Raw genomic sequence first — 12,424 nt, 5'->3', positions numbered from 1 at the left:
TGTACGCAACGTGCGCACATAGCCTTCAATTGGATTGTGTCAGAACCGCTGCACCAAGTGATCTAAGTGATACATCATTGGATTCAGGATCTCTTTGCCTACATCATGCCAGTACCAGCCGACTGATGGTTGGGAGATTAGTCACCTGCACATGTCTAATTTCGGACAATGAGTTAATTGGCAGCTTACTCAGAGAACGCAGTAGCGCTAGCTAGACTGAGTATTGGCTGGGAGATCGGCCGAAGCATCGATCAGTTGGCAGCCTTCTAATGGGTATGGCCAGTCTTACGCTTATCCAGGTCTAGTTCCCTTCTAGCTTTGGCTCCAGAATCACAAAATACAAATTGCTTTAATAATTGCATGTACATTTCTAATTCAAGAGAATACAAAGAGACTGTAACACAGGATTACAGTGCTCACATGTGCTATGCCTGACCTCCCCATTCAAGCACATACAGGCTAAGTAAATTCAACATCAAAAAATTTATCATAACATAAAAAATTGTGTGGCCCCTTTAAAGATTTAAAGATACAGTACGCCTCAACATAGGCTGCTGGCCGCATTCAGCATCGCTCAGCATAAAACGGACAATGATGTATATGCAACATCAATGACTAATCCAATATTTGTAGGACAGACCTAAACACCAGTCTCTACATGAAAGATAAAACACAAGCACCTTACTGTACGATATACAATACACAATAGCAGATATTATTTATCAGCGCAAGCTAAAAAGCCCTGAACAAACGTATAAATAAGGAGGTTTATGTCCTCCTTAAAAGGCTTTTGTTGCATGCGGTAGGGAGGAACTCTCAAGCTATACTTCTCATTTTTCGGCATGTGAGCTTAAATACATTTCATCACCCAATTCAAGATGTAAGCTGCCGGTGACAAATGCAAACCCGGATTAAACTGTTCCAAATCTGCTCGCTGCTTATGTTAACCTAAACTATAAATGACCCGGAGTTACCAACTGAAACTAAAAACTTTTTTCTTCAAGTTCTAGCGATTTACAGAACGTCTGAAAGATAAAGAACTGTTCACAGTTATGTTCTAAATTGCTTTGATAATGCCTTCAATTCAGAATATGACTAGGTGAATAACGAAAGGTTAAAAAAGAAAAAAAAAGTGAATGCCTTCCATGATACAAAATGAAAAATTACAAAAATTTGCCTCATAAGACCAGGGACGGGATGAGGATTAGGCAGGGTAGGCTCCTGCCTAGGGCGCTATCTCTTGCCTACCCATGAAAGGCAAAAATTGCTGAATGCCTGTGTGGCCACCCAGTTCCTTTTGCCGGATATAGGCATTCAGCATACTGACGGCCGGGGCATGGGCACAGTGAGCACTGACACTGCTTAAACTACTCTCTACCTGTGCCCTGGTTGGCGTTACCGCCCCACAATCAACTATATTCAATAGACTGTAATTACAATTGATGTGGGCGCTGCCTGGGAAAGGAGCAAATAAGCTGTAATCAACTCCCTGCTCCACTGGGAACTACGAGGGGCTGCCGATAAGTCTTTGTGATCTTCTTTTGTTTCTATGGTAATGAATGTTACATCACAGAAAAGCCTTATGTGTCTAATATATGTTTTCAAAATTTTGTGTTTGTTGCTTATGGCAACAGTATTCTACGCACACGAGAAAACAAAATGGTGGAGTCTAATGCAATATTCACAGCAACTGAGAGCAGAGGAGTGATAAAATTTTTGTTTCTGCAAGGAAAGTCCACCAAGGATATTCATGGTGATATGTCGCAGACATTGGGGAATCAATGCCCTTCATATTCCACAGTTAAGAACTGGGTTGCCAAATTTAAAACGGGCCACTTCAGCACCAATAATGAGAAACGTGCTGGACGACGGAGAGTGGTTGTTGTTCCGAAGATCGACGATGCTGTGCACAACCTCATACTGGAGAATCGAAGAACTTCAGCTAAAGCAATAGCAGACATCATGGGGATTTCCCGTGAATGTATTTGTGTCATTATCCATAAACATTTGGACATGAGGAAGCGATCTGAAAAGTGGGTCCCCAAATGTTTGACAACAGATCAGAGAAGCATGCAAAAGAAAACGTCCTAGTCCATTTGTCAGCGTTTCCAGACTGATAAGAACTTCCTGGATTGACTTGTCAGAATTGATGAGACCTGGATTTATTTGTATGACCCTGAAAGCAAGGAGCGCAGTAAAAATGAGTGGAGGCACAGTGGTTCTCTTCGTCCAAAAAAGTTCATGGTGCAAAAATCAGCCACTAAGGTGAAGGCGTCTGTGTTTTAGGATGAAGGTGCGCTGCTAGTGGACTACCTTCAAAAGGGTTCCACCATCAATGCAAGGTATTACATTGAACTTTTAGACCAACTGAAGGCAGCTCTGAAGGCCAAAAGGTGCGGCCAGCTGTCCAAAGGAATCTTGTTCCTACAAGACAATGGCAAAACTGGCAGAGCTGGGCTTCCAGCTGGTTGACCACCAAGCTTATTCACCAGATCTAGCTCCCTCCGACTATTATCTGTGTCCAAACCTGAAGAATCACCTCAAGGGTACCACATTTCACACCATTTCTGATGTCATTGCTGCTATGGATGCCTGGGTTGAGGCACAATCGAAATACTTCTTTTTGCTAGGCATACAGAACTTGGAATACCAATGTAACAAGTGTGTTGACATCAGTGGAGAGTATGTGGAATAAATGTAGTTTCATCATCCTATCTCGTTTCTTTCTGGGTAAAGCCAAAGAGTTATCAGCAGCCCCTCGCATATCAGTACACAGGATATTTCCGGCCTGTGCCCGGTTGGAGACCATGCAAGCAGAGGACATCGAGCGCTACAATGACATCATTACATCACGCCATCCAGGGCCCCGTTAGTCAAGATTGAAAGTTAAAGATAAGGTGGCCATGATGGACAGGGAGCCTGAATTAGGGGAGCATTAAACTGCGGGCTGTGGTGACCATACTGGACAAGGAGCTGTGATGGATATCATACCATGTGGGGTGTTGTAGAAGACAATATACTGTATTTAAGGAGCTGTGGCGGTCATTATACTATATTGGTGACTGTTGGGGCTATAATACTGTATTAGTGACTGTGGGGGCCACGATACTGTATTGGTGACTGTGGGAGCCATAATACTGCATCGGGTGCTGCAATCATACTATAGATGGGGGCTGTGGTGGACATCATATATATATGAGGATCAGGTGAAAAAAAAAAAAAAGAACAGAACACTCCCTCTTCTCAGCATTGGAGAAGTGGTGGTGACGGATCTGTGCTGATGTCCCGATCATGTGACCGTAATGGGCGGAGCTCAACAGAGAAGTGATGCTGAAGGACCTGTAGTGTAATCAATTACAATGCTGGGGACGTGACTAAGTTTAAAAAAGAATCATGCCTGACATTGAGCATAAACCTAAGCATATAAAGTCTTTACGTTACTTGCCTTTATTCATTTTTTTTTACAAATACATTTTCATATAGTTTTTCCCATTCTAATTGTTGTCTAATTTTGATATTACATGTTTTAAATAAAGCGGCTTCATTTTTTATATGTTCTGGTATTTGGCTTTGACAGGTCAGTTTACGTAGCATAAAAAAAAAAAAAAACACGAACTGTAGGATGCTGCATTTTTTGCTATAGCGAAAATGCACAGCATCGAAAACTCATAGTGGGAACATAGCCTAAATGTTTTTTTCATTTATAGAAATGTACTTTATTTGACAAAAATGTAATATATAGCTATTTTGCCAATTTCTCATCTGCAGATCATCATCAAGTCATCATCACACACCTTGGCTAATAATTTCCATCCATTTCTGGAGTATCAAGTTGGAGTCAGAAAGTTGAGAGAAAAGGGGACTGGGTCAGCAATGGGATGGTATCTGCAGGGGAACCAGTGAGAGTGAGAATTGCTTCTAGAATTTCCTAAATTAGTTTGAGCTCTTTGAAAAAAAATTTTTGAAGCGTAACCGCTGATTTTTTTAAATAGAAACTAAATTAAAATCAATAGTACACATGAATATAAGCAACTTTGAAATATATCTTATCAGATAAATCTGCTTCTTTCTCTGCCAGAACTGATCCGTCATTATCAACATTCTCAATTCTGAGGTAAAATCTGTATTCAGTGAACACTTTCCCATTATTGACATAGGAGATGACATGTGGTGCCGATGAGATTCTATGCAGATAGAAGAGGAGGCGGAGCTCTGCATCTTGCTCCTCCCTCTGCCTTTAGCTCCTCCTTCCACTTCTATCTACATGGCAGCTGATACTGATGAGATTCTATCTCCTATCTCAGTAATGGGAAAGTCTTCACTGAATACAGATTTTACTGCAGAATTGATATATTACAAAGCTGCTTATTTTCATGTGTACTTTTGATTTACAAGATAAAAATTAAAACAACGGTTACGCTTTAAAGAGACCGTTGTAAAGTAGAGAGGTAAAGGGGCTTTATAGTTTAGATAAAAATAAGCCACTGTGAGTACCACAACCATACTCCTGACCATAAAGGACAAATGATCAGGGGGCTTTACACGCTGCGATATCGCTAACAATTAATCGTCGGGGTCACGGTGTTTGTGACGCACATCCGGCGTCGTTAGCGACATCACAGCGTGTGACACGTACGAGCGACCTACAACGAGCGCAAAAGTGGTAAAAATCGTTGGTTTTGGAGAGGTCATCCAAACACCAAAAATCGTTGTCTGGTGAGTAACGAGGTTGTTTGTCGTTCCTGAGGCAGCACACATCGTTGTGTGTGACACCGTAGAAGCGACGAACATCTCCTTACCTGTCTCCACCGGCAATGCGAAAGGAAGGAGGTGGGCGGGATGTTACGGCCGTTCATCTCCACCCCTCCGCTTCTATTGGGCATCCGCTTAGTGATGATGCACAAACTGCCCCCTTAGAAAGGAGGCGGTTCACCGGCCACAGCGATGTCGCTAGGCAGGTAAATATAGTGTGACGGGTGTAAGCGATGTTGTGCGCCACGGGCAGCGATTTGCCCGTGACTCACAACCGACAGGGGCGGGTACGCACGCTAGCGATATCGCTGCGTGTAAAGCCCGCTTTATATTCATACTCATTTAAACCTTGAATTGTAGTCATTCTAGTTCTTGTAATCGGTGCTCCCACAAGATATGTTGGAAGTATCACATAAATCCTATAACTATTAATAACAATATTACGACGTAGTCTTAAAGAGGTTGCCCAGAAATAGAACAAATAAATATTGTAAATGTCATTATAAATTCCTAAATATCTTTAAAAAAATATTTAAAAGAACTGAGAGTCCTCAGTTTTAAATAATTCTTTATATTTTTTTTTTATCTCTACTGGCTAACACGGTACAAAGATATATTTTACCAGTATCTAAATATCTTATAATCAGCAACTTGTTTTCTTCCTATAAATGTAATCATTATAGTACATTAAAATGATATCAGTGTTGCCACATTGGCAGCATACTGTCCTAGAATAGGATAGGTGCCTGTGAGCATGTGCAGTAGGATGCTCTGCTGCTGTGACCTAGAGATAACTTGAGAGTTTGTAAATTGGTTATATTCAGGTCACAGCAGCAGTAGCATAACTTCCTGCTGCACATGCTCACAGGCATCAGAACTATTAACAATCTAAGACATGTTTATCAGTGTAACAAGACAGGGACCACTTTGATGTATTTCAGTGATTACCTCATTAGTAAAAGGGGGTAGGGTTTGCTAATCAGAGATATTTCTTCATGTTAATATTTCTAGAAAACAAGGTTCAAAATAACGCACATGTTAAACATTCACTCATATATAAAAGAGTGAATGTTTAACATGTGCGTTATTTTGAACCTAGTTTTCCAGAAATTGTAAAATTAAGAAATATCTTTAATTAGGAAACCCTACCCCCTTTTTCTAATGAGTATATATATATATATATATATATATATATATATATATATACACATACACAATGCCTTGCAAAAGTATTCGGCCTCTTTGAATTTTTCAACCTTTTCCCACATTTCAGGCTTCAAACATAAAGATAAAAAATTTAAATTTTATGGTGAAGAATCAACAACAAGTGGGACACAAGTGTGAAGGTGAACAATATTTATTGCTTATTTTAAACTTTTATAAAAAATAATAAACTGAAAATTGGGGCGTGCAATATTATTCGTCCCCTTTAAGTTAATACTTTGTAGCGCCACCTTTTGCTGCGATTACAGCTGCAAGTCGCTTGGGGTATGTGTCTATCAGTTTTGCACATCGAGAGACTGAAATTCGTGACCATTCTTCCTTTTCAAACAGCTGGAGCTGAGTGAGGTTGGATGGAGAGCGTTTGTGAACAGCAGTTTTCAGCTCTTTCCACAGATTCTCGATTGGATTCAGGTCTGGACTTTGACTTGGCCATTCTACCACCTGGATACGTTTATTTGTGAACCATTCCATTGTAGATTTTGCTTTATGTTTGGGATCATTGTCTTGTTGAAAGACAAATCTCTGTCCCAGTCTCAGGTCTTTTGCAGACATCAACAGATTTTCTTCAAGAATGGTCCTGTATTTGGCTCCATCCATCTTCCCATCAATTTAACCTTCCCTGTCCCTGCTGAAGAAAAGCAGGCCCAAAGCATGATGCTGCCACCACCATGTTTGACAGTGGGGATGGTGTGTTCTGGGTGATTAGCTGTGTTGCTTTTATGCCAAACATTTCATTTGGCATTGTGCCCAAAACGTTTGATTTTGGTTTCATCTGACCAGAGCACCTTCTTCCACATGTTTGGTGTGTCTCCCAGGTGGCTTGTGGAAAACTTTAAACAACACTTTTTATGGATATCTTTGAGAAATGGCTTTCTTGTTGCCACTCTTCCACAAAGGCAGATTTGTGTAGTGTACGACTGATGTTGTCTTATGGACAGACTCTCCCACCTCAGCTGTAGATCTCTGCAGTTCATCCAGAGTGATCATGGGCCTCTTGGCTGCATCTCTGATCAGTCTTCTACTTGTTTGAGATGAAAGTTTGGATGGACGGCCGGGTCTTGGTAGATTTGCAGTGGTATGATACTCCTTCCATTTCAATATGATCGATTCTTCTTGGGATGTTTAAAGTTTTGGAAATCTTTTTGTAACCAAATCCGGCTTTAAACTTCTCCACAACACTATCACGGACCTGCCTGTTGTGTTCCTTGGTCTTCATGATGCTATCTGCGCTTTAAACAGAACACTGAGACTATCACAGAGCAGGTGCATTTATACGGAGACTTGATTATAAATATAAGCCACCTGTGTGTAATCATCAGTCATTTAGGACAACATTGGATCATTCAGAGATCCTCAATGAACTTCTGGAGTGAGTTTGCTGCACTGAAAGTAAAGGGGATGAATAATATTGCTCGCCCCAATTTTCAGTTTATTTTTTTTACAAAAGCTTAAAATAAGCAATAAATTTCGTTCAACTTCACAATTGTGCCCCACTTGTTGCTGATTCTTCACCATAACATTAACATTTTATCTTTATGGTTGAAGCCTAAAATTTGGGAAAAGGTTGAAAAATTCAAGGGAATACTTTCGCAAGGCACTGTATATATATATCAGCTACCCATATAGCCAAATATATATATATATATATATATATATATATATATATACACACATAAATATATATATATATATATATATATATATTTTATTTTTTTCTAATTGGCAACGATTCTTAATCTAAAAAACAGCGAAATGTCTCAGACTCAGAAACATTATTCTGCATATTATACCAGTTATCAAAACCACAAGGTATGTGGGTAGCTGACTACAGTCCATCTGCTTTGCATCCAGGCAATAGCCGTGCATCATATTGCAAGCCAAAAATTAACAAGAAAAAAATAACCAGTCTGCTGATAGAAATATCTGTCTGTAAACCAGAAAAGGAGGAAAAATAAGTTTGTTTTTTTTAAATACAAAATGGAAATAAATATATTGGGATAAGAATGACATACTGCGTTATATAGAGGTAAGTAGTGAATCTCCTGAGCAAGCGGTTTAAATCCAAATAATAAAACTAGAGCTCATTGTGTTTTCTAGAACAGTGTCTAATAAATTAAGTGAGTACACCTTGCTAACAAAAAGTGTCCCAAGTAAGACTTTTTAAGTGGATCAAGGTCAGGCCTTCTGAATGAAGCCATCAGTAAGAATTAATAGAGTGACAGCTTTCTCTTTTTTTAGTAACAGGTTGAAAGTCAACATCCGAGTGGGCCCCTAACCAGGTAACGATGTGTACCGCTATGGTGGCACAGCCTAACCATAAGTAAAGGGGAACCTCAGCAGATGATTGGGCCGTTACTAAAAATGCCTATATAAAGATTAACACCGATATTACCGCCATACGGTGAACATATAGTGGTAGATACCAGTCTTGCACAACAGATCACAGTACAGTTATACATGGTGACTTACAGCTGACATTCATTGCGATGGAGTTGTTTGATTTTTCCGTCTTTTCCATCAGGTCCAGACCAAATTGCCTACTTTGTGCACTCTACATGGTAAGATTGCCCCCCTAGAAAATATTAATGCCCTGTCCAAGTGCCTTGGAAAACAGTGCCCACATTTTGCCCCCAGAAAGTAATAGTGGCCCCAGTGAGCCCATTTAACAATCACAGTATACTGAGTGCCCCTATAACAAAAATAATTAACATTTACTAACATCTCCTGAGTCCCCCCCATTATAGTTCCCCTCTACACAGTATGATACCCCCCATAGCTCCCAGAAAGATAGACACACAGCTCCCTATACAGAGCATGATAGGCCCCACAGTAGCCCTTTTCACTGTGTGATAGCCCTCTCACTGTATGACGGCCCTTAGGAACCCTACTCATACTATGATGGTAACCAGTATTTGCCCCACACAGTAATATGGCCTCCAGTATTCCCCCACAAGCAAAAGAAAAAAAAAAAATCTTATACACTCCTACCCATGAATACTCTGCAGTCCGTCGGCACTCAGAGTCCCAACATGACGACATCCCCACGCTGCTCCACGTCCCCGGTTCGTACAGGAGTCTGAGAGTGGTAGTGCCAGGAAATCATGCCTCCCTGCTCTACTACAGAGTTTCACTGTATCATACAGACGCACATACAGTGCACAGTAGTAGTAGCTCTGGAGCAAAGGGGGTGCCTGAGATCATGTGACCCAGGGTGGCCCCTCTGCCCCACGGTAACTACGCTACTGTGGCCACTGCATTTAGGCCTTTGAAACCTAAAGATAATTGCATTGCTTAGTTTTCTTCACTTCCATAGATTTAAATGGTTGTGTATGCACAATGATGCTCAGTTCAGCTCCTTCTAGGCATAGTATTACAGCCAGGAAAAATACAAAAAGCACAAGTCTAAAGGCCGCGTTACACGCTACGATTTATCTGACGATCTCATTAGCGATGTGACACGGCAAGATCGTAGTTACGCTCATAAGCCATTTATTAGCGGTCACACATAACGATCTCACAAGCGACACAAAATTGTTCAGCGATATATTGTTTGACCAAGGCAGTTGTGTGGATGTTGTTCGTCGATGGCAGGGTGTCAAACGTAGCAATATGTCTGCTGCGTTCCAAACGATGAACAATATTTTGGAAGTGAACGACGTGTCAACGATCAACGATTTTCAACCTATTTGCAATCGTTCAGAGTCGCTCGTAGGTGTCACATGCAACGACGTCGCTAACGATGCTGGATGTGCGTCACGGAATCCGTGACCCTGACGACATATCGTCAGATAAATCGTACCGTGTAACGCCGCCTTAAGGCTATGTTCACACATTTAGTTTTTTTCAGCAGCCAAAACCTGCACTCTTGGCAGTTAAAATGTTTCTTCTAAAAAGTGGTTTTGCTGCGTTTTGAGGCAGCGTGTGTCATTTGTCTACAGTACGTTTATTAAAGTTGTTTTCATTCACCACAAACGCAGCAAAAAATTCAATGTGTGAACATAGCCTTACAATTTTAACCAGACAGTTATCACTTATCCAGTGGATAGAGAATATCTTGTTAGTCTGGGATGCATTTAATCACTCCATGTCCTGTTACATCGACTCCCTATGAGGCATCATGTCAAGAAGCAATGACTTAAGCACACTCGCCAACTATCCTGGAACATCTAGGAGGCTCTCAGAAAACTGGGGTACCTCCCGGACAAATTTGACAATCTACCACACACTGCCAAAACCTCAAGCGAAACCTGAGGTTTCCTCAGTGTTCAGTTTGGAAGTTGGGAAATTGGTCATGACAGAAGTGTGGTCTAAAAAAAAACATGATTTTGGGACAATTTGATAACACCTCCCAAAAGGTTTGGTTTGGCTCTCTATTGTCCCCATGTATGCCATATGGATTCTTGAGGAAAAAAAAGCTTCAAATGTCTCTTTATAAAGTCAGAAGATAATGGAAGTCATGTGCGGACATATCATTGGTGCAACCTGTGTGGCCCAAGAAATAAGGGGCCCAGTTCTACTTCCAAAACAGGTGGAATTCTTTATTTTGATGAGCTATTGGGCTGAGAAGGGCCCATATATTATTTTTGCACAGGGGTCCTTTTCTGTCTTTGTCCGCCAGTGATGGAAGTAAAGTATGGGCCTATCTAGAATCTGTACATTGATTTACACAAGACAGATCTGTAGACAAATAAAAATCAGGAATTAGAAACGACTGTATCGTGCTTTACACAGCTCCAGCCCGTGCCATAAAATGAAGACTGCGCATAGGATATATCAAACTGGCCTTGAAATATGATGCAATATTTTGCCCCCCATGACAGGAGAGACTTTCTCCCCAAATCCTTCCATGACTATTAGTTCAGTTGTGCACCTCTTGCACGTCATTCCCGTTAGAGAGGTGAGCCATGGCTTGTGCAGCCAAGGGGATAAAACAAATGAGTGATGGGTCCCTTCTCTCTCCATGAACCCCACACCAGCCTCATGGTCTGGCTTTATGGTATGTACACCCTTGGATAATTTGCATCTCACCATTTGCACCTCAGGTATACAAAAATAACTTAGTTTTTGAAACCAGATCTCCGTTCAGTTACATCAGTTGCCAACTGGATCTTCAGATAGATGGATAGCTGTTGGGCTCATACAGTTTGATCAAAATATATATTGCAAACCTCCAGTCGATAAGTATAGGCCACATAGCAGTAATGCATTCCCTAATTCATACATTTAATCTTTTCATAAACCTCAGAGTGCGGTTGTTTCGGTACCAGTGCCATGCATTTACAGCAATCGGCACCTGTTTAATTCCTTTTGCTAGGATCTGATTGTTAAATATAGATAGAAGGATGGATAATACACATTACACCTAACACTACTCAAAATCAAACAGGATAAAGGGGAAGAATAAAAGTTATAAAAATGAACTTGCCCCTTTTTCGATGCTCCCGGTCTGACAAAGGGTCCCCTCCGCGGCAGGAATGCTGTTGGTTACACATCTGTTACTTTTGCTCAGACACCAGAGCTCTCTACACACTTCCTAGGAAAGAAGGCAGAAGCAAGTTGGTCAGAATTATAGATACATAGAATGACTGTGGGGGCCGAATATTTTCACATAACTACAGTACAATCACTTTTCTAATTTAACAAATTAATATAAACTTTATCACTTTGGGTGGAATGTTAAAAATTAGCATTCTGAAAAAGTGAGGAAGAATTCTCGTTCTCATCTTGATCTAGTGACCAGAGTCTGCCTATGCAGTGTTAGTCCTCTTTCACATGTCTGTGTAAAACACACACGTGTTTCATGGTACGTGGTGAAGGTGCGTATGCGTGCGCGCGTGTGTGTTCTACCTGTGCTGTTTCTGTGCTATGTGTGTGACATCCGGATAGTACACGGAGAGCATGATGAGCTAGTATACTTACCCGTCTTCGGTTCTGCTGTCTCCGGCACTGCTGTTACTTCCTGGTCCGTGGTCAGTGCAGTAAATATGCATGAGCACAATCATCTGGCATAGAAGCAACAGCAGAGGCAGAGACAGCAATGCTGGAAACAAGTAAGTATAAAAATTCTTTATTTTTATGTGACCTGTGTTTTGTCTGGTATATGTCACACTGATGTCACATGGATCACATTGGTATGCAATCCGTGTGACAGCCGTGCTGCCGGACAAAAACGGACATGTTGCCGTGTGGAGCACACGGACACATCTATATGGACATGTGCGCAAACCCATTAAATTCAATGGGTCTACGTGTGTCCGTGTCTCCGGTATGTGTGAAAATGGACGTCACATGTACCGGAGATACAGATGTGTGAAAGAGGTCTTAATTTGCCGGAGACGCAATACCTAATTTTCAAATGTACGGATCTGACCAAACTCAATTTTTTTCAGTTTTGTTTGCAGAAGAACAGGGGCTTTCTCTTCAATTAATTTAGAGGGTAATACAAAGC

The 12,424-nt window shown here is 41.0% G+C and overlaps 1 protein-coding gene across 1 annotated transcript in view; it reads right to left on the bottom strand.

Annotated features, from left to right (window-relative positions):
- ADAMTS6 (ADAM metallopeptidase with thrombospondin type 1 motif 6) overlaps positions 1-12,424 on the bottom strand; it is a 460,987-nt gene that overhangs the window by 157,101 nt on the left and 291,462 nt on the right. The window contains exon 12 of the mRNA XM_075326191.1: positions 11,402-11,509. Within this exon, the coding sequence (XP_075182306.1) occupies positions 11,402-11,509 (108 nt within the window). The remainder of the gene's footprint in view (positions 1-11,401; positions 11,510-12,424) is intronic.

The sequence above is a fragment of the Anomaloglossus baeobatrachus genome, chromosome 1 (assembly GCF_048569485.1).
Source record: "Anomaloglossus baeobatrachus isolate aAnoBae1 chromosome 1, aAnoBae1.hap1, whole genome shotgun sequence".
Taxonomy (NCBI): domain Eukaryota; kingdom Metazoa; phylum Chordata; class Amphibia; order Anura; family Aromobatidae; genus Anomaloglossus; species Anomaloglossus baeobatrachus.
Note: the sequence above shows the minus strand (reverse complement) of the source record. Positions and strands in the feature narration are given on the sequence as shown.